At 38.2% G+C, this 21,315-nt stretch overlaps 2 protein-coding genes across 3 annotated transcripts; one reads left to right on the forward strand and one right to left on the reverse strand.

Annotated features, from left to right (window-relative positions):
• Nucleotides 1–6,470: 6,470 nt before the first annotated feature.
• On the reverse strand, nt 6,471–9,607 carry snrpc (small nuclear ribonucleoprotein polypeptide C). The gene is made up of 6 exons (XM_057031517.1): nt 9,320–9,607; nt 8,800–8,842; nt 8,619–8,727; nt 8,302–8,361; nt 7,842–7,943; nt 6,471–6,912 (listed from the first exon to the last, which is right to left on the reverse strand). Exons 1-6 carry the CDS (start codon nt 9,325–9,327, stop codon nt 6,791–6,793), a joined length of 444 nt encoding a protein of 147 aa, XP_056887497.1. The 5' UTR covers nt 9,328–9,607; the 3' UTR covers nt 6,471–6,790.
• A 2,640-nt stretch (nt 9,608–12,247) lies between these two features.
• Nucleotides 12,248–18,342, forward strand: ilrun (inflammation and lipid regulator with UBA-like and NBR1-like domains). 2 transcript variants are annotated; one of them, XR_008950282.1, is made up of 6 exons: nt 12,248–12,550; nt 14,459–14,613; nt 14,740–14,937; nt 15,023–15,327; nt 15,958–16,236; nt 18,137–18,342. XR_008950282.1 is itself a non-coding variant. In XM_057031515.1 (5 exons), exons 1-5 carry the CDS (start codon nt 12,393–12,395, stop codon nt 15,991–15,993), a joined length of 852 nt encoding a protein of 283 aa, XP_056887495.1. In that variant the 5' UTR covers nt 12,248–12,392; the 3' UTR covers nt 15,994–18,342. The 2 variants fall into 2 exon arrangements, 1 of the variants encoding a protein (XP_056887495.1); XM_057031515.1 differs by having other exon boundaries at nt 15,958–18,342.
• Nucleotides 18,343–21,315: the final 2,973 nt, after the last annotated feature.

A 21,315-nucleotide genomic window follows, 5' to 3' on the forward strand; every position in this document is an offset into this window, starting at 1 on the left:
TTTTCATCTGATGGAGCCAAAAAAGTTAATTTAATGGTTTTAACATTAATTATGTTGCATGTTATTGATCTAACTTTAAATATAGCTGATCTCCCACAAGATTGACTGTGGTTTTACAAATTTTACTTACAGAGATCATAAACTAGTAATTATAGCTTTATGAACAGTTTTACAACAGATATCAAATGATTAAAAAAAGAATAACAAATAATCACATTCAGTTTGAGGATGAATCATGAGGAAATATACACTGGCAGGTCAAATGTGTTCACAGGAAAATATTTTCTTATAGAGCCCAGTAAATTCAGACCAGGCATACATTTGCAACTGCTTTTACATGCATGTATGAATGAGAACCATATGTTTGAGTTGACAAGGATAAAAAATTCAAATCCTCTAGTCTTAGGTGAGGTTCTATGAAAAATTAGGTTAAGAATCCCAAATTTAGACATTTAGGATTGGAAATTGAAAGCAACAATTATAATATGATTTAATCTACTTTGATTGTGTGTGTGTGTGTGTGTGTGTGTGTGTGTGTGTGTGTGTGTGTACTAGACTTTAGGGGTCTAGTGGAGTTCATGCCTTAACAGGACAGGGCAATTTTAGCAGCGAAAGGGGAACAACCTTTGACTTTTACCAAACAAATGCAAATGCAGAAGGATGAATATTTAACATGCTTATTTATAAAACATGGCAATGTGGGACACAGCAGTGCAGGTGATGGGAGATTACCTGTCAGTGTCTACAGAGCATGTAGCTAGCCAGGGGCGGGGAGGCTGCAGGATGGACTAAAGAGTGTTCATACTGAAGTAGGGCAGCCGACAGTATGCTCAATATATTTACCCAGTGGCACAAGCATGCTTATAGATAGTGCTCAATTTTGTTGCCGAAGGAAAAAAAGGCTATTGCCAGTGATAGAAACCTTTTCATTTCAGTACATTCTGTATTTAATGACCATCTCTAACCCATCTATGCTGTATTAAACTGATAATAATAATGATCAATAATTTCACTCTCTCTCTCTGGTCACTTAAATTAGTAAAATTATCCATAAATCAATCTAATTTGATGTAAGTCATGTGCTAACAGCCCCAGCATTTGCCTATCAATGTGTCAGTAGGAGACAACGATCCCTCTGAGGTGGTAGGCACAAAGAATATAAAAGTGTGCAATGAACCCACGTATTCTGCCTCATATATGCAGCTGCACTCCTAGTGCAGATGAAAAAAGATTAGCTTTAGCCTATGCTTGCTTTCTGATATACAGAGTTGGTTGTACTACATCTGTATTTGACTGTGTGCCCATGGGGGCTCCTGCTGGCTGGCGCAAATTCTGTCTGAAACAGGCAATATCAAGGGGCTCTCTGTGGCAAAGGAAAATGGATATTGATCTGGAGCCCTGAATAAATGGATTAAATTACAGAGTAGCACTGGGCAGAAGAGAGAGAGAGGGGAGGAGACAGAGCAGAGGTGCGGACAAGAAAGAAGATAGAAGTAGCAATGTGGATTATTGAAGTTTACCAATTGCCCTGACAATTGTTCTTCTCTCTAATTATTTTCATCAATTACCGTACTCACCCTGCAGCCATGTGTGTCAGTGTTGGTCATTGCACAATTAGGTGCCTGGGGGATGTACAGAATCAGCACCGAAGTTGGGATTATTATTCTCCACCTGGCCGAGTACATGCTGGGAGGAACAAGATACTGTACATGTCTGAAAAAACTCAATTCAGCTTCATCTAATACTTCTTCAAGCTATTGACCTAAAATACTTTTCCCTCTCAACAATCCCCTGGAGGGCAACTCTCAACTCTGTGGACTGGATTGAATATTGATAAGTCTCTCTTGATCTTGGGTGACATACGTGCATCCGCCTTTACTCGGCATATGCATGAAATGTGCATTAGCATGGTTTTATTCCTGTCTCATGGAGTAGATAGTCTTTTACAGGACACAAAATTGAATTTGTCCATTAAAGTGGGGTCAAATTTTATGTGATATACAATCACATAGAAAAATTCATGATTACCACAAAAGGTTTTTTTAAAGAGGAAAAATTACTAAATTAAATTATGATTAGAGTTTTTCCTTCAGCATGTGTGGACATACAGTATATAGGCCTACTAGCTAATGATTCATAAAGCATTGAGGCATTAGGTTAAAAAAAAGAATCTGCTTTGTCAATTCAAGCACAGCCTGCAAACCATAAAGCCACAAAAATATCATGTCAGATTGAGAGAACTAATATATTCTATGCAATCTCATTTCAGATCATCCATTCTTTTAGATCGAGTTAGCATATCTCTTTAGCACCATCTGTTGAAACATAATTATGGCGTCTGCACATTATAGTTTCTGTAACTCAAAGGCCTCAAACTCAATTTTCCTGGGGGCTGCTGGAGGCAGAGTCTGGGAGAGGCTGGGCCGCATCAGGGTTTCCACAAGAAAAGCTCTGATAAAAACATTCCAACGATCGCAAATATCTTTATTTTTTAACACAAAATAAGATGAAAAATAAATAAACAACTTAAGAATTAATGAGTGATTTATTTTGTTAATCACTAATAATAATAATAAATAGAAAAAATTGAAATTGTCTGTGCTCATCACCCACCTTTCTCTTCACTGCAGGCTTTGAAAAAGACATGTTTGGGACTGTGTAATTTATATAATTCCACTTGGTGCCACTGAAGTTTCTGTTTCAGTGTTTAGCCGACGCATCCCCCACACACTCACACACACCATTGGTGTAGGTTTATATAGGGATGGTGGTAGGGATATATCACAATCACCAATATTTACCATTTTATTTTAATATAGCAAAAATCTACATTTAGTAATATAAATATTTCAATATACTACGCATGTGGTAGCATTAATAAAAACTATTTTAAATGACAGTACTTCACGTTTTGTTTATGAGAGGTTCCGACTCTGGGATGTATTCGGAGCTATGATACCCCGCCATTGTGTTGCTATTTCATTGGCTGTGACAGAGTGATGGACTTTTAGTGGTGCCGCCACACCGTGATTGGTGGGTTCGTTCAGCTCCGCACACAACACTGTTATGAGTTACAGTGTAACTCATATTGCAGAGAGCTGTAGTTTTCAGATGTTCCCTGCAGATATACCGGCTGATATAATCACTGGCCACCTTATTAGGTACACATTGCCGGTAAAACGTTTGACCCCCTTTTGCCTTCTGAGCCTCCTAAATTCTTTGTGGCACACATACGTGCATCCGCCTTTACTCGGCATATGCATGAAATGTGCATTAGCATGGTTTTATTCCTGTCTCATGGAGTAGATAGTCTTTTACAGGACACAAAATTGAATTTGTCCATTAAAGTGGGGTCAAATTTTATGTGATATACAATCACATAGAAAAATTCATGATTACCACAAAAGGTTTTTTTAAAGAGGAAAAATTACTAAATTAATTATGATTAGAGTTTTTCCTTCAGCATGTGTGGACATACAGTATATAGGCCTACTAGCTAATGATTCATAAAGCATTGAGGCATTAGGTTAAAAAAAATAATCTGCTTTGTCAATTCAAGCACAGCCTGCAAACCATAAAGCCACAAAAATATCATGTCAGATTGAGAGAACTAATATATTCTATGCAATCTCATTTCAGATCATCCATTCTTTTAGATCGAGTTAGCATATCTCTTTAGCACCATCTGTTGAAACATAATTATGACGTCTGCACATTATAGTTTCTGTAACTCAAAGGCCTCAAACTCAATTTTCCTGGGGGCTGCTGGAGGCAGAGTCTGGGAGAGGCTGGGCCGCATCAGGGTTTCCACAAGAAAAGCTCTGATAAAAACATTCCAACGATCGCAAATATCTTTATTTTTTAACACAAAATAAGATGAAAAATAAATAAACAACTTAAGAATTAATGAGTGATTTATTTTGTTAATCACTAATAATAATAATAAATAGAAAAAATTGAAATTGTCTGTGCTCATCACCCACCTTTCTCTTCACTGCAGGCTTTGAAAAAGACATGTTTGGGACTGTGTAATTTATATAATTCCACTTGGTGCCACTGAAGTTTCTGTTTCAGTGTTTAGCCGACGCATCCCCCACACACTCACACACACCATTGGTGTAGGTTTATATAGGGATGGTGGTAGGGATATATCACAATCACCAATATTTACCATTTTATTTTAATATAGCAAAAATCTACATTTAGTAATATAAATATTTCAATATACTACGCATGTGGTAGCATTAATAAAAACTATTTTAAATGACAGTACTTCACGTTTTGTTTATGAGAGGTTCCGACTCTGGGATGTATTCGGAGCTATGATACCCCGCCATTGTGTTGCTATTTCATTGGCTGTGACAGAGTGATGGACTTTTAGTGGTGCCGCCACACCGTGATTGGTGGGTTCGTTCAGCTCCGCACACAACACTGTTATGAGTTACAGTGTAACTCATATTGCAGAGAGCTGTAGTTTTCAGATGTTCCCTGCAGATATAGCGGCTGATATAATCACTGGCCACCTTATTAGGTACACATTGCTGGTAAAACGTTGGACCCCCTTTTGCCTTCTGAGCCTCCTAAATTCTTTGTGGCACACATTCGTGTTGGAAATATTCCTCAGAGACTTTGATGCATTATGATATGATAGCATCGTGCAGTTGCTGCAGATTTGTTAGCTGCACCTCATTGATGCAAAACTGCCATTTCACAAAATCCCACAGGTGCTCTTTTAGATTGGTGAATGTGTCGACCAATTAGAGTACAGTGAACTCAATGTCATGTTTCAGAAACCATCTTGAGATTATATAAGCATGGTGACATGGTGCATTATGCTGCTGGAAGTAGCCATCAGCAGAGGGATGGACATTATCAGCAACACTCAGATAGGCAGCGCAGTGTAACCAAAGCTCAATTAGTACTACGGGCCCGAAGTGTGCGAAGAAAATATCAGCCACGCCAGTACAATACTATGATGCAAATTTGCACCGCTGGTAACAGGAACTATCAAAATAAAGGCCCATAAACTTACGCTTACAAAATGAGATGACAAATGAAATCCGACATCTCTGGGGAAATGATGCGCTGCAGCCACTAAGGTAGCGTCTCAGGCATACCTTAGCAACACTAACAGCACTATAGATTGGTCAAAAGTGATCCGTAGTGTTGTAAAGGTAACAGTTACAGTACATAACGGTGGCTCATTGGACAATGGGAAGCTCATTCCAGAGAGGCAGGGCAATAAATAAATATCGCCCAAAATGTATTAATCTTGATTTGTTCATTAGGTGACGCAAATTGTAGTGACGATTCTGTATTTTCAGACTAGGATAACTAGTGCGTCCCGTTTTATCAATATGGACGGCGTATATTTGTTTCTAAATACGGGACGATTCTGTTTTTCAAGGGACGGTTGGCGACCTACAATAGTAGTAAAGTGTAATCGGGAAGGGGCAGGAGAATGCAGGCCCTCGGGAAAGCAGGTATAATAATTGAGACACAGTGAGCTCCCCTCATGGCTGGCAGGTCATAAGTCGGAAGCCCACCATTGAAGGTACGGTAAATGACAATATCAATATGCATTTCCCCAAAACACGCGTTATTATTTTAGATAATTATCATGATGGTAAATATGTACAAATGCCCATTTCCCCCCCAATATGTTTAATTAGTTATTGAATCTGTTAATACAGTCTAAAGTGAAGGGCTTTTATTTTGGTACTTCCTGTTACCGGCAGTGTAAATTTGTATTTTAACTACTTTAGTCTCATCCGAGAGATTTGAATAGTATTTTGATTACCGGTACCTATTTAGATTTAGATTTTTCAACATTTAGATTTAACTTTTACCTGTAATATTTTATATTTTCATTTGACTAATTAAGTTGGAAACTAAGGTTGGAAATTTTGTTGTAATCATTCTAAAAAGTGACTTGGAAAAAACATCAAATCACCTTTTTGAACGATTAAAGATAAATGTGACAAAATATTGCCGTTTTTATTTCTAGTGTAAGTTGCTTTACAAACATCACACCATTTCCATCATCTGGAATCAGTCTTAATCTAAAAAGTGTTGCCAATAAACTTGAAATCTCCCTTTAATTTAACCTCAGCTGTTATTTTATACCATCACTTGTGTAATAAATTACTTCAAAGAAATAGATATTAAAACAGTACATTTAATGTAAGGTGCATATTTTTAAGTGAAGTCATCTTGCCTATCTTGAAGCCATCCATCCATATCATCTGCTGTTTTATGAGTGCAGTCGCAGAGGGGCTGGTGCCTATCCCAGGTGCCTTTCGGCAAAAAGTAGGGTACACATTCACTCTGCATATAGTGAGTCATTACAAATTGCTAAAGCCCACAATAACAATCAATTGTTAGTCCTTCCTGCTGTCAATGAAAGGTGCTCTGTCGTGATATTGATAGCAAGGTGTCTTTATCGACATGAAGTTTAGCCTGAAACCCTGTTTGAAATCATTGCTTTATTTATCAAACCAATGCTGTGAAATACATCAAAAATATATAAAACCTAAAACAAAGCAAGAAAATAAGGCGGTAAAATATGACTTCTCAAAAGTGGCAAGTCAAGATTTTTCTAACAAAAAGAAAAAACTGTTTTTTAAAAATAGGGGAAAAAAATTAAAATGGTCTGAAATTGAAAAGTAATGTGAAAAGTAATAAATATTACAATTCTAACAGGGGACAAAAGACAAATCCAAGTGTTTAAGCAAATGTCTGGATGAGACAGTCTTGATGGCAATGATTAAGAGACAATATCTATTAGTTCTTATCGGTCTGGTCGCATCATGCCCGGCCTGGCTGGCATCATCATAGGTCGAGGATGACGCATCATGTGTGGGGGTCCTGGCATCATCTGCATGGGTCCACCTATCGGCGGCCTCATACCACCTGAATGTGACAGTCATGTAAAATGCAGTAGTTAGTACCAAAAATGACTCACCTGGCTCCACCCCGCTGCTTCTTCCATAACACATTAAAGTAGGGCTGCACAATATTAGAAAAATGATGCAATGGCAATATGATTTACGATATATAAACAAAACATTAAATATTTTACTTCAAATCTATTTCAGCTTTAGGTTTACTTTGTTGACAAGTGACTAGTGAATCAACACTAGAAAAAAAAATAATGAAAAAGATTTATACATTCCAACAATCCAGTTTTATTGGGGGAAGAAAAAAAAAAATCAGCATCTGACTTGAATGACAAATCCATCAAAGATATTCCACCAGTACAGTGGCTTTTCTATCAGGTCTAAGGTGTATAAGCTTGTTGCAATATGATGAAGGAATTTATTCTAAAGAGAGGGCATTTTTTGCAAAATAAAATACAACAAAAACAAAATATTCCACATTATTGGCTAAGAATGATTTAATAAGTAAAGTTGAATATAAACTATATGTATCAATACAACATGTGTTGGGAACACATTTTATCATAGCATTTTTTATTTTTATATAGGCCGACACTTCAGTCCTCCCTCTGAGACTGATCATTAATTAGCACAGAATCCACCTGTAATCAAATGCTTATTTCCACCACTTAGAAATTACCTATATCGTTGTGGATTTGTTAAACCCAAGAAACTTTAGAATATATGTGTATGAGTTTTTTGTTAGATTACATTAAATGAGGTAGAAAAAAACAAGTTAAAACTCAAAGATTTTTCCAGTTTTGATAGATAGATTAAGTTAACATGGGAGATAATGAGAGTGAGTTCAAGGGCTGTTTTTTACGATGCCATATCAAATAAATTAATATTGCAATGATGATAAATGATTAAAATAAAGAAGACTTTTTGGTACACAAGTCCTACCTGGTCCAGCAGGCATCATTCCATGGGGTGGGGGCATCATGGGCATCATAGGTGGGCCTCCCATTGGGGGAGTTGGGAGCATGCCTGGTCGAGGAGGGCCACCTAAATTCCAAACAATAATGTAACCTCCGACTTCTAAACAACATTTAAAACTGATAAGAGACATGCTTTTTAAAAGAGATTTAAACCATATTAGGAGTTTGTACCCTTCACAATGGATGCACACGTCGGTCTTTACACATTACTTATACTTAACACAGAATGAAATTTATGAATTTAACAACTCTTTCTGTGAAAAATGGTTAAAACTACACCACTAAACAATATGCATAGGTTTTAGCTTGTCTTAACAAAGACACAACTACATGACAAGATCACAATAGTTTTCTCCATATAAAGGATACAACTCAAAAGTCTTCTGATTTTTGTTTAGATTGCCAAACAAAGATAATTTACTCACCTGGGGGAGGACCACCTGGGAAAGGTGTGGGAGGAATCTTTCCTTGTTGAAAAGCAGCCGCTGTTTAAAATAATAAAATACATCAGATAAAGGCAACCAAAAATGCAATATTTGTTAGGTTACAAGTTTTTGTAAATACAATTTTTTATTTTATTTGTAATGATGCTTCAAATGACTTAAAACTGATTATTTGGATTTTTCGAGGAGAAAAAAGAAACTGCAGAGTTATTAGGTGGTGAACATTGTATGGACTGTATTTTATTAAGCACATCTTAATAAACTTATACTTCTTTTTGTAAAAAAGAAAACGTATGTACTTGTTTTATCGATTAGGCTCTGAGCCTGCTCCTCCATCCATTTCTGATAGTAGTCTTTCACATTTTCTTTGTGTTTACGGCCGCTGCAGTGAGTCTTTCTCACTGATGGCTACAAGGGAAATAGAACAAACGTAATGATATTTTGCATATGAAATGTACAAATCAATAACAACGAACTTACCGAGTCGTGCGTAAGGTAGGTGTCACAATAATCACAGTAAAACCTTTATAAAAAAAGATTAAAAAACACGTAAGAACAGCGTCTAGCACAATGTCTAGACAATTACTATTATGTACCAATATATTTTCTTCTAGACCATACACATTCTACGTTTCAACTGAAATTGAGCATTATCCTACTAACCCATTGGATATAAAATATGATTAAACACCCCGACAAAAAAACTTCGTTTCTTACAACCAAAATCATTGAAGGTCTATTCTATATATTCATTGCAATGCATGTTAAAATCATCGTTAGTTAATCTCTTGGGTTTACAAGTTTAGTTCCAGCTAATAGACGAAGCCCGAACAAAGCTGCTTGTTTTAATCTAAAGACAAACCGAGATATACAGGGATCTAAATGGGACACAGTTTTGATGCATACGCTACTTCCATTGTTTTTACTCATAAACAATCGTCAAGTGGGTTAAAAATAATCTAAAATCACACTAAACATAAAGAGTAAATATTATACATACTTAGGCATGGTCCACAGCTACCTCTGCCAAAAGCACGATTCCGGAATGGGCAATATGCACAAGAGGTGGTGACGTAGTTCCGGTAAAATTTCAGGACGTTGCTTAACATCCGGTCACCAAAGAATAGGGCAATAACAAAACAGTAGCAGAAGTCACCCAAGCAGCATGCGAAGCTATTTTTTGATTGTGTCGTTTATTGAATCCATCGTATTTACAACATATCGACTAAATTTCAGGATGACGTGTAAACGAACAAATTATGCTTTTAAAAAGGGGAGGACAGCACTTCCAGCCACCACTGTTGTGTGCCACAATGTACAGCATCCGCTACGTGAAATTACATTCTCAGTTTCCATGCCTATCCCAAAAAACATAGAATTGCAGAAACGACGGGTCAAATTAGAAGAGACAATTTTATTGTTACAAACAACTATCGAATTTGTAGCCGACTCTTCTTCGAATCTTCTGGCGGATCTGGGTGTTCTCGAAAAGTATTCCCATTATGGATGGGCGGATCGATCCCGTGGTATCGATATATCGATACTCACAAGCTACTCATTTGGTATCGATTTTCTTTTAAAAATATCGATACTAACTAAAAACATTTGGGGGTGTATGCATCACTTTCCGCCGTTTTAGATTAGTTACTTAAATTAACATGTGCCGGGACACCCCTATACCTGGCGGCGTATTGAGCTGGCCCATGTCACGTGACAGGAGATAGCGAATGAGCATCAACGTGCAACATAGCCCGCCGAGCCGACACAGTCAGAGCAAAAGGCAGAGCCGGAGGAAATAATCAGCCAGAGACGCAATCGTCTTAAAGCAGAAAATGTGAATATGATACTTTTTCTGAACAGCAATCTGAGACTTCAGTAAAGTGTGATGACATACCTCAAGTGCACCAAAGGTGTGATGGTGTCAGACATTGTTCTAGTTAATTTTCTCATGGAACATTGAGAATCTACACAGACATCTCATGGAACAACTGTCTTATGCAGGTTTAAAGGATAAGGAAATCCTAGTAATCAATAGACCATAATAAATTGTATATAAATGGTCTGTATTTGTCTTGTGATTTGTCTTCAATGTAATAATATTTTGACTGACAAAAATTGCCAGTAAGAAATGAACGGTACCGATTTCGATGAAAATACAAGAAAAAGTATCGGGATCGTATCGAATCCCAAAAGTGTGGTATCGCCCATCCTTAATTCCCATAATATGTGAGATCTTCAGAGGGTTCCCTATATAAGGTAACAATAATAATAATAAAAATAAAAAAAACTTTTTTCAACGCTCTATTTTGAGGATTTGTTCCAGCCACTGCTACACAGTGGGTCAAAATTCAAACACAAGAATTGGAAGTGTTCTCCGATCACCTCAACAAAACAGACGAGCATGTAAAATTCGCCTGGGAAGATGTAAAAGGAAACAGTCTGGCCTTTCTGGACTGCGCAGTCAAGATCACTGAGGACAGAAATCTCACCATCAAAGTCTACAGAAAACCTACACATACCGACCAGTACCTTCAGTTTGACTCTCACCACCCACTGGAACACAAGCTGGGAGTGATCAGAACTCTCCAACACCGGGCCAGAGAAATACCCACCACAGGACCACATTAAGACAGCTCTCAAAACATGTGGCTACCCAGACTGGGCCTTCACCAAAACCTCAAGAAAGCCAGACCCCAGCAAAGGAGAGGAGGAGAGAAACAAACGCCGCAGCGTTTCCATCCCCTACCTGTCTGGAGTCTCGGAGAAGTTTAGGAGGATCCTCCAGAAACACGACATACCGGTTCATTTCAAACCCAGCAACACTCTCAGACAGAGGTTAGTACACCCAAAGGACAAGACACCAAGACCCAAACAAAGTAATGTTGTTTATGCTGTACAGTGCCAGGAGAAATGCAAGGAACTGTACATTGGGGAAACCAAACAACCTCTCCACAGAAGAATGCCACAACACAGACGTGCCACCTCTTCGGGTCAAGATTCAGCAGTCCACTTACACTTAAAGGAGAGTGGGCACTCCTTCGAGGACAGCCAAGTAAGGATACTGTCCAGAGAAGACCGCTGGTTTGAAAGGGGGGTCAAGGAAGCTATCCATGTTAAATTGGAAAAACCATCCTTAAACAGAGGTGGTGGCCTGAGGCACTTCCTATCACCCACGTACAATGCAGTCCTCCACTCCTTCCAACAGCAAAACAAACATTCACACCATTCCAGGAGACCCAGTGACTCATCACCATGTGATCCAGCAGACAAAGGGGAGACACCTCAACAGAAACTAGGTGAACGACCCGACCAACCACGCCGCTAACGACTCTCAGGTGACCACCCAGATCATTAGCATGCAAATAGTCCACAGGGGCTATATATTTTCAAGCTCTCTCCCCAGCGATTTCAGAACTGAAGAAGCCTTCTGGATAGAAGGCGAAACGTCTTCAAGAGAAGAAAACTACCTTGGATAGGTTTCAAAGTACCAGTGTCAGAAAATTACATTAAATTTGGTCTTTAATCACATTAAATTTGGACTTACAGAAGGACAGATTTGGTCACTTTTGTGTTATGTCTAATTATCTTGAATTGGGCTTTATGCTGCAGTATGTCTCTTTCACTGCATTGCACTGTGAGATGTATCTTTATATTGTAAAACTAAACTACTACAATTCAAAGTTTTTAAAGAACTGCAATGTTTCGATTTGTGATCCTAGGATCATTGTATTGAAACATAATGTAAATGCGTGACTGGCTGGATGAATAAATGAATGAATTACTTTCAGATTCTAAATTTGTTTGGGTGTCTGACGAACGGGGACTTTCTCTTTTTTATTGAGAAACCAATGAAAACCAGGCTACAAATAGCAACAGATGACGTCGACGCCTAATACTTGATTGGCGAAAGTGACGTGCGGGCTTGTTGCAACGTCAAACATCGTCCCCCCTGTTCATGCCATGCGCACTGAAGCTTGTTGTTGTAGAGCTGGTTATGGCTGGACAAGGCCTCGGACTAAATTGAGAGAGGACCCCCACAACACCCCGTCTTGGCTACGGGATAACCGCTGCTCATGGAGGGCACAGACATGGACGTGGACGCGGAGCTTATGCAAAAGTTCCGCTGCATGGGCACCACGGACAAAGATGTACTCATTTCCGAGTTTCAAAAGCTTCTGGGATTTCAGCTCAACCCAGCCGGGTGCGCATTCTTCCTGGATATGACCAACTGGTGAGTCCGGGGATTCGGTGGCCTTCTGTCGGACAGCTAATGGAAGCCTACTTACTGATCTAATTGGGTTGTTGGCATACAAAAAATTGCTAAGAACAACTAAAGCATACGATGAAAATTATTTAGTTAGGCTCCTTATGGTATTGTTTGGAATATATGAGTTTCCTTAGTGATGCTTTTTGACAGCAAGCATAAATTGAAAAGTTTGTTTTTCTGCTTGATGGTGATATTCATGCAAAAAGATGAGGTAGACTATCAGCTGGCTTTCTGAAAGGGGAGAAATTAACTATCAGTAAATAACTTTAACTTAATTAATAGTTTGTTGAGAAAACTCTAGACCTAGTTGCTTCATGTTCAGCATATTCTAGTAATACCTTGCACCTTTAGTCTTACTTGGAACTAGTCGTGATTATCTGCTCACAGGCTTGATCACAGCAATTTGTATCCTCAGTATGGGATGTCACTTTATGTGTGAAGTACTGTCGTTGCAATTGACATGTTAAAAAAAAAAAAAAAACAATAGAAAATGAAAGGTGCTTCCAAAACTGCGCGTCAAACTCGATGAATGACCGCAAGTGTTATTTGGTAGACTTTGCACACTACGGTTTACTGGCCATCTGCAGTTATATGGTGTTCTACAGATTATAACAACGTTTAAGAGTTTCAGGAAGATTTTCAGACGTCCATGTGCAATTATTGTGTACTAATAATATAAAGATTTGTTCAGAACCATCACCAAGACTCTAAGATGTCATGGGGGACAATAGAAATTATGGGTTGAGGGTCAAATCCAAATTGGTAGAATATGATAATTAAAGCAAAGAGCTATTTTACAACATAGTGCAACATTTATCTTGCCTTTCATTGAAAGTGGCTTTCATTGATAGAATGAAATAATAATAATTAAAACAAAGTGCTATATATGATATGCTATTTTGATACTTTTAAAGGGTAAATAGTGAATAAGATTAGTTCAGTAGAGTGTTATCTACATTAGTCTCCTCGTGGATTTTTTTCTTCCCAAATTCTTGTTCCAGTGGAAAAAATTACTTTTAGACTGATACTACATTTATTAACATTTTCCTATCACTGGGTGATCAATAGAAATTTTTACCCAATCATCTTTTATTGCTGGTGGTACATTTAACAACTATACAATAATTATTTTGCTATGGGTTTCAGAATTTTCATACAATGAAAGGATTTATGATCATATTTACATTCGCGGTCAAAAGTATATCTTGTTGGTCAATTAGGTGAAATATTGCCCTTTTTCCATACAGTAGCACAACACAGGAATATATGTATTTATACAGTAATAGTCTGTACTATTCATTTACAAGAATGGCCTTACACAACTGGTCAGTATTGAAATTATTTTCTGGTTGAAAAGCATCACAGACCAAAACAATCAGCAAGCAGTAGATGTTTCTCCCTCCAGCACCTGTATGTCTTGTCTTTTCCAGCAGTTTCTATGCTGTTAGTTTTCAAAGGTCAGAAGAGGGAAAATGTTTCCCAAAAATTTAGAATATCAATTTAAAATTTTACTTTTTAGTGCAACATTTTTTTTGCATTTTATTTCTAACTGCATTTCATTAATGGTTGTCACAAATGTAAACATGTTTTTAGGTTTTACTTAATGAGAAAATTGACAGATGGTTTAAGTGTAGGATTGAGTTCAGTTAAATGTAAACAGTAAGATAAAAACATAACAAAAACTGCAGCCTGCAAAAGAGAGGGCTGTCCGCCACACTCCAGTAAGAAGTAGTTGAATAATGTTTGTTCATTGTAATTTCTTTCAATAAGTAAATATGCACATTTCCACCTGTTTTTGCCACTTTACCCGAACGCTTGCTGATGTTGATGTTACCTTTTATATTAAACAGAATTTTTTTGTCATCGGAACAGGAACCTGCAGGCTGCTATTGGTGCATATTATGACTTTGAAAGTCCCATTGCCAACACACCGTCCATGTCCTTTGTTGAAGATGTGACAATTGGCGAAGGAGAATCTGTTCCTCCAGATACCCCCTTCACAAAGACCTGGAGAATACAAAACACAGGTTTGTACTTTCCCATGTACGGTACAGTATACGTAACTATTCTGAATGTGGACCTACCACAGTAAATGCTAATTTTGTAATTGCTTTGGTTGTTGAGCTGAGTTTTGCCATCTTTGTGGGTTATAGGTACAGATGCGTGGCCCCCTGGGGTTACTCTAAAGTACATTGGTGGGCATCAGTTTGGGCATGTTAACACAGTTATGGTAAAGTCACTAGAGCCCCAGGAAATATCAGATATAAGTGTGCAAATGAAAAGTCCTGCAGCTCCAGGCATGTACCAAGGCCAGTGGAGGATGTGTACAGCAACTGGATTGTTCTATGGAGGTAGCGAATCTATATTGTTACACATTTGTTTGTAAAAGAGGACAGATTACTTGACCTGTGTTTTTTTTCTTGATTGTCTCCACAGATGTAATCTGGGTGATTATAAGTGTAGAAGTTGGAGGGCTTCTTGGGGTTACCCAGCAGCTGTCCTCCTTTGAGACAGAATTCAACACACAACCACAGCGTAACGTCCAGGAAGATTTCAACCCTTTTGCCTCCCCACAGAAGAACAAGTGTGACACACCTGACAATAGCTTCAAAGACCCTAGCGGAGTGTGGGATCAAACACAAGAGCCAAACCAAGAAGATCAAAATGGACTGTCACATAATGCTGTAAATAGAGCATCAAATGGTCTCCAAACCAATCTTTCTGTGGTGACATATGGTCAGGTATGAATTGAATATAAGAAATCATTTAATTAATCCATGGGTAGTGTTCTCTATGTTGTTGTGCATGCTTAAATGTATTAAGGTAGATTAGTGTTTATATCAATTTTTACCTAGTTATCCAGATGAAACCAGAACATCACCTTCTTATATACTTGAATGCAGAAAGGCCCGACAGTCTTTAAATTAAAATATATTGAAAAACATATTTGGCAGATTGACTCGCACTTAAAGTAATAATTCAAAAAAACAAACAGCTCTGTCCATATGTAATAGATTATATAATTTCAATGTTTCCCCATTTCTGGAAAGCACAAAAACCAATCAGTTTTTTTTAATCAGAGATAGGCTTAACTTACAACATAAATGTTTGCTTCAAGTGCTCAAAAAGACCAAACCGCTGACCATGTGATTGAATTCAGACACATTGAACATTGTTTTAGTGTGTTGTCATAAGATGTAAATCTCAACGGGACTGCAGGAAGACTAATGCTGTCATATATACTGTATGTCAAGTAAGAAGTTGAAAGCCTGAAGTTAAAAACAGCAAACTATTTTGTTTTTTTATATCAGGTCTGTGTGTTTTGCTTTTACTTTTTCATCTTAATTAACTGCGAACCTTTTTTTAAACAGGGCATTCATGGACCCTATCCATTTGGGCAGAGCTAGAATGACAAAGACCCCCTTACCCTCCTTGGCCGATGAAGAGCGGGAGGCACTAAAAACCAAGGAGTTGGGGTGGGGGGAAGAACTGTTCTTTTTGGTTTTTTTAATGACTCATGAGAAACCCTGTCCTTGGCCTCAATGGGCCTTTCCACAGAAACCAACTATTGTGGGTTGATGGATCCCCTCAGCTCCAGTGAAGCATCCCACCTGAGATCACACCTGGATCTGCATGCGTGAATGCATCATGTAAGAGTTCTTGAATCCTGGATATTTAAACACATGTCTTGATTGATTTCAACTGTAAAACACATTTATGTAAATGGGAGTTCCATCTTGGACATCCTTCAATGGCCACATGCTAGTTTTGGGGAAGTTCCCTCACAAGTCTGGATATTTTTTGAGTTTGAAAATTGTCAGTGGATCCCTTGTTTAAAGGCCTGAAAAGGTGGAATGTAGGGTTTTATTTTAAGCAGGTACAAACCACCAAAGAGGTTTTTGCAGAAGGATGGTATAAATCCTTTAAATTTTCCTTTAAATAAATTGGTTTACCCAGGTTTACCCACATTAGTAAAACACATAGAAAATGGATGGATGCAAATAATAAATGGTGCAGAGACATTCCCAAAATGTCAGTGGTTGATATGGAGAACATTTATTTCCATATTTAAACTTATTCACATCATTGGCTCATTTCATATGTGTGCACAATAACAAGACATAGAATGTGTGTGTAAATACAATTTACAGCCCAAAAAAATGCAACTATTAAAATGGGAACTAATAGACCTTAAAACTATGAAAAGCTGAATTTATTGATGGACTGACTGCTGTTTTTGTCTGCAAACTTATGAGGTTTGTTGGTCTGAGATCACCACAAATATGCACCTGTCTGACATTAAATATTTCTCATAGTATTGTCAGTTCACAAATGCTTTAGTTTCACATCACATTTCTACCGTCACAAATACAAAAGCCACCTTATGTGAAATGAGACATGATTTGTACAAGGAGAATCAAGTTCAAATGTTTCAATGTTCCAAGTAAATGTAAATGGTAGCCCTGTGTAGGAGTCATTTAAAAGTGAAATCTAAACATTCTCATTAATTGTGTGGGGTGTTGGCTATGGGAAATGTAAAATGGATGTGTGCTGATATGAACGTGAAGAAAGGTTTAAAAAAAAAAAAAGCCATCTAAATCTACTTTGCCTAATGTGTGAGTGTAAGGTTAAATCTATGTCTATAAAATGTGCATAAGAGTGTGAATCTGTGTATGTCATGGTTTCTCTTTAGGGTAACTAACATTGAAAATGGTGTTTACATTCAGGCGAAGGGCGAAGTGTATGTTCACACACACTTATAGCTGGTGTTCTACTTGTGTTCACCTCCTGAAGTATTGCCACTCACTTCCTTCCCTGTTATTTATTTGCTGTTCAATTGTGCGCCGTGGATGCCCATTTACGACCAGCAGGTGGCGTGAGAAGTCACGCAGTCAGCTTAACTTGAAAGATAAAGTGAAGAGTTGATTGATTGGCATCAGGATTAGCACTGATGTACTGTTACTGCTATTTGCACAAGGCTGTTCAACCCTTAACAGAGGGATTATTATTGTTATTTTTTTTCTAGCATTGCCAGCATTTTTACAAAGTTATATTGATATATATATATATATAATTTTTTTTTTGCTTATGCTTTTTGTTCTAAAAGCCCATCTTCAATATTGCCTGGTTGATTTTCCAAGCTTGTAACCATAAAGAGTTCAATGGGATTTCACTGCTGTCTACTTTTTAAAAAGAAGAATATATGTGTTAATCTATTACTACACTTGTTCTTGCCATGTTCAGGTTTTCAGCCAATAGTTTGCATCATATAATTTGGGGGGATAGGGAAAAATAACGGGAAAACTAATAGAGCTGCACAATATTGTTACACTGTCCTTTGAAGATAATGTTGTTGTTTTTTTTTCGCAAATTCATGTGTCTGATCAAAAATTTGTCCATTGCGTAATCCTGGAACACGTTATTCATGATAATGAAGTGATCTACAGGAGTAATGTGTGTAAAACTCACCAACATTCTGTGTTTACACTGCTGTACATGTTTCACATCATGTGACAGTCAAATGGCGTGCACTGCATTTCTTTCTTTCAGTCAAATCTACAACCCCTACCTGGTCAGTTCATGTGTGCATTGGTGTGGAAGAAGAAAAGAGCCTGATTCATTGCTGGATTCATTCTATACTTTTATGTACAGAATGAGGCTGGATGGTGAGTGGATGAGATGAAAGTTTACAAAAACATAAAATAGCACATTTAGCTGAGGAAAACAAACTGTTGAAATAAAGCTTCCCATCAGTATTGGTGACTGAGCGTTTGCATGATTAATGGTTCAGACCTTTACCCCGTTTAGGAAATGTGGATGTAAATTATTTAAATAATTGAACTGGTCAGTGTGATGGATGATTGTCCCTGAAATCAACAGAGCATGCAAAGATAAAATCACACCGTTGCTACAAAATATATACTATATTATATTTTTGTTGCCACCAACTTGAAAGTGTCCATGTGATCATTACCTCATTTCAATATCAGACACTTAGACATATATGCAGTGAAAAGTAATGTTGGTTTTATAGATATATTCAGTGGCCCACAAAGACAGTTTAATATAATCTGTAAATGATCTTTTAGAATGAGTGAGGATTTTAATAGTGGTGTAAACTAAATTTTCTAGCCTGTTCGAAAAATGTACAGTAGTTATTGTATGAAACAGACTGTGAAGAGCAGAGACTCATTTATCAGCTATGCAGACAGATGCAGAAAATAAAATCTTCATGGTCACCAGATAAAATTCCTGTGCAGAAGGATTCAGTGGAAACCAGACTTTACTACATATGGATTCAATAATTACTTTAAATTTTTTTGTCCAGCATATGTGATTTGTGCTAAACACAACCCATAGGGAAACAAAAGGTCGAAGAGAGGGCAGTTTCCCTAAGCACAATATCCTTTTCAGACTGTGGATTTGGATTTCATTGAACTTAAAAAGGTAGGGCAGTACAGATATTGTTCAGTGTTGATTGACACTTTCTCAAAATGGGTAGAAATTGTTCCAGAAAAACACCCAGATGCAATCACAGTGGCAAAAGCACCATGTAAATATTGTTCCTCAGTAGGGCATTCCACAAATCATTTGGAAAACAGGAAAAAATCTTGGCATTCAGCGAAAACACCACTGTTCCTACCACCCACAAAGTGCAGGACTGGTGAAGAGAGCTAATGGAACAATAAAGAGCAGATTAAAAAAGTGCATGGCTGAGCCAGGAAGAGCTTGGCCAGAATGTTTGGGGCAAACAAGTTAAGTCCGTTTGAGATCCTCTACAGCAGACCATTTAAACTGCCAATTGTAAATAGTCCTTTGAGTCCTGAACAGATGGAAAAATTTATTTGAGTGATTATGTGAGAAAAATGTTAAAGAAATGAAGATGTCTAACTAAATGCCAGATGAACCTTTCTGTCAACAGGAGGCCGTCTCACTGGTAAAACCAGGAGACAGGGCCCTGATCAAGGTGATCAAGAGGAAGTGCTGTTCCAGTCCACGGTGGGAGGGTCCTTTCCAAGTTCTGCTAACAGCCCCAATAACAGTGGAGCTCTCTGAGAAACACTTGTGGATCCACCTGTTGCATTGTAAGAAGCAGGTACCCCTAACAAGCAGCTCAAAATGACCGTGGGGGAAGTCTGACAAACAAAGGGGGGTGAGGGTATAGATCTCACCTGTCTCAAGGTCAGTGAAACAGGGGAATCCTCCAGTCAATTAAGAGCTGTGAAGTTGCAGGACATGACTAGCTGAAGAAGTGACAACCCATCTGAATAATGTGACACAGCAGATCCAAAATAGAAGAAGTAAATGGGATGCTGTTGCAAGGTCACCTCAGCATATGAGTGATGTGAAAGGATTCTTTATGACCCTTTTTCCAATGCATGGTTCGCCTGTAGCTAGAGGAAACATATATATTGGAGTTTAGAAGATTTGACGACACTGTGCTGCAGCTAACAGAGCAAATAGAAGATGATCCTGAAAAGGGAGCCACGAGAGCAAGAATTTTGCAACATAGAGCAGTGTTAGATTACTTACTAGCCAGAGAAGGAGGAGTTTGTGAAATTATTGGAGATCAATGTTGTACTTACATTCCACAGACTAATTCCAACTACAGCCTGATCCAGCAGATGCTTAAGTACATCAGAAGAAACATCAAGGAAGGAGAATGTCTGTGTACATTCTCAATCATCCAGGTCATCGTTATCTATCTATCTATCAATCAATCTATCGATCAATCAATCAATCAATCTTTATTTATATAGCGTCTTTTACTATCAAAATTGTTTCTAGGCGCTTTCCAGAATCCCAGGGCCTAACCCCAAACAAGCAACAGTGGCGAGAAAAAACTCCCCTTTAACAGGAAGAAACCTTGAGCAGGACCAGGCTCATGTAGGGGGACCCTCCTGCTAATGGCCGACTGGGTAGAGAGAGGGAGATGAGAGGAGATGAGAGGAGAGGAGAGGAGATGAGAGGAGAGGAGAGGAGATGAGATGAGAGGAGAGGAGAGGAGATGAGATGAGATGAGATGAGATGAGATTTCCCAGTGGGGTGACAGAGGCCTGTCAGGTAATCATGTTTCTGGACCCTGGCAGCCTTGGCCTATAGCAGCATAACTAAGATGTTAATGATTAGACGACCCCCTAAGTATGATAATTTGTCTGCCTATGATAGTAACTGGGACCACAAGTAGACCAGTATATAGAGGACCTTGTTGGTCAGAAGAAGGATTTTGAAAATTATTTTAAATTTAACGGGCAGCCAATGAACAGACGTGCCACCTCTTCAGGCCAGCACTCAGCAGTCCACTTACACCTAAAGGAGAGCGGGCACTCCTTTGAGGACAGCAAAGTATGGATACTGGCCAGAGAAGACCACTGGTTTGAGAGGGGTGTCAAGGAAGCTATCCATGTCAAATTGGAAAAACCATCCTTAAACAGAGGTGGTGGGCTGAGGCACTTCCTATGACCCACGTACAATGCAGTCCTCCACTCCTTCCAACAACAAATCAAACATTCATACCATTCCAGGAGACCTGGTGAATCATGTGAGGGTGAAGTTTTAGTTACCCATGCTGTTCGTCACTAGACTCAGATCAACCACGCAAACAACAAGAGTTCCTTGCAAGGGAGAGTCAAGCAGCAGTTCAAGCTTCCTCTGTCAAGTCTGATTGTCTGCTGCTCGCTTGCCTCTTTTATTGGTGCAAACAGAATATGTTTCGAAACAGGATTTCA

This window comes from Takifugu flavidus, chromosome 4 (assembly GCF_003711565.1).
Source record: "Takifugu flavidus isolate HTHZ2018 chromosome 4, ASM371156v2, whole genome shotgun sequence".
Lineage (NCBI taxonomy): Eukaryota > Metazoa > Chordata > Actinopteri > Tetraodontiformes > Tetraodontidae > Takifugu > Takifugu flavidus.

What these genes read in the sequence shown, in the direction of transcription:
- snrpc (XM_057031517.1), bottom strand. An exon ending in GAGCCTAATCGATAAAACAA is followed by an intron (nt 8,362 to 8,618) that starts GTACATACGTTT and finishes TATTTTAAACAG; the next exon opens with CGGCTGCTTTTCAACAAGGA. An exon ending in AATGATGCCTGCTGGACCAG is followed by an intron (nt 6,913 to 7,841) that starts GTAGGACTTGTG and finishes TGTCACATTCAG; the next exon opens with GTGGTATGAGGCCGCCGATA.
- ilrun (XM_057031515.1), top strand. Translation starts at nt 12,393, where the DNA reads ATGGAGGGCACAGACATGGACGTGGACGCGGAGCTTATGCAAAAGTTC. An exon ending in CTGGAGAATACAAAACACAG is followed by an intron (nt 14,614 to 14,739) that starts GTTTGTACTTTC and finishes TGTGGGTTATAG; the next exon opens with GTACAGATGCGTGGCCCCCT. An exon ending in AACTGGATTGTTCTATGGAG is followed by an intron (nt 14,938 to 15,022) that starts GTAGCGAATCTA and finishes TTGTCTCCACAG; the next exon opens with ATGTAATCTGGGTGATTATA.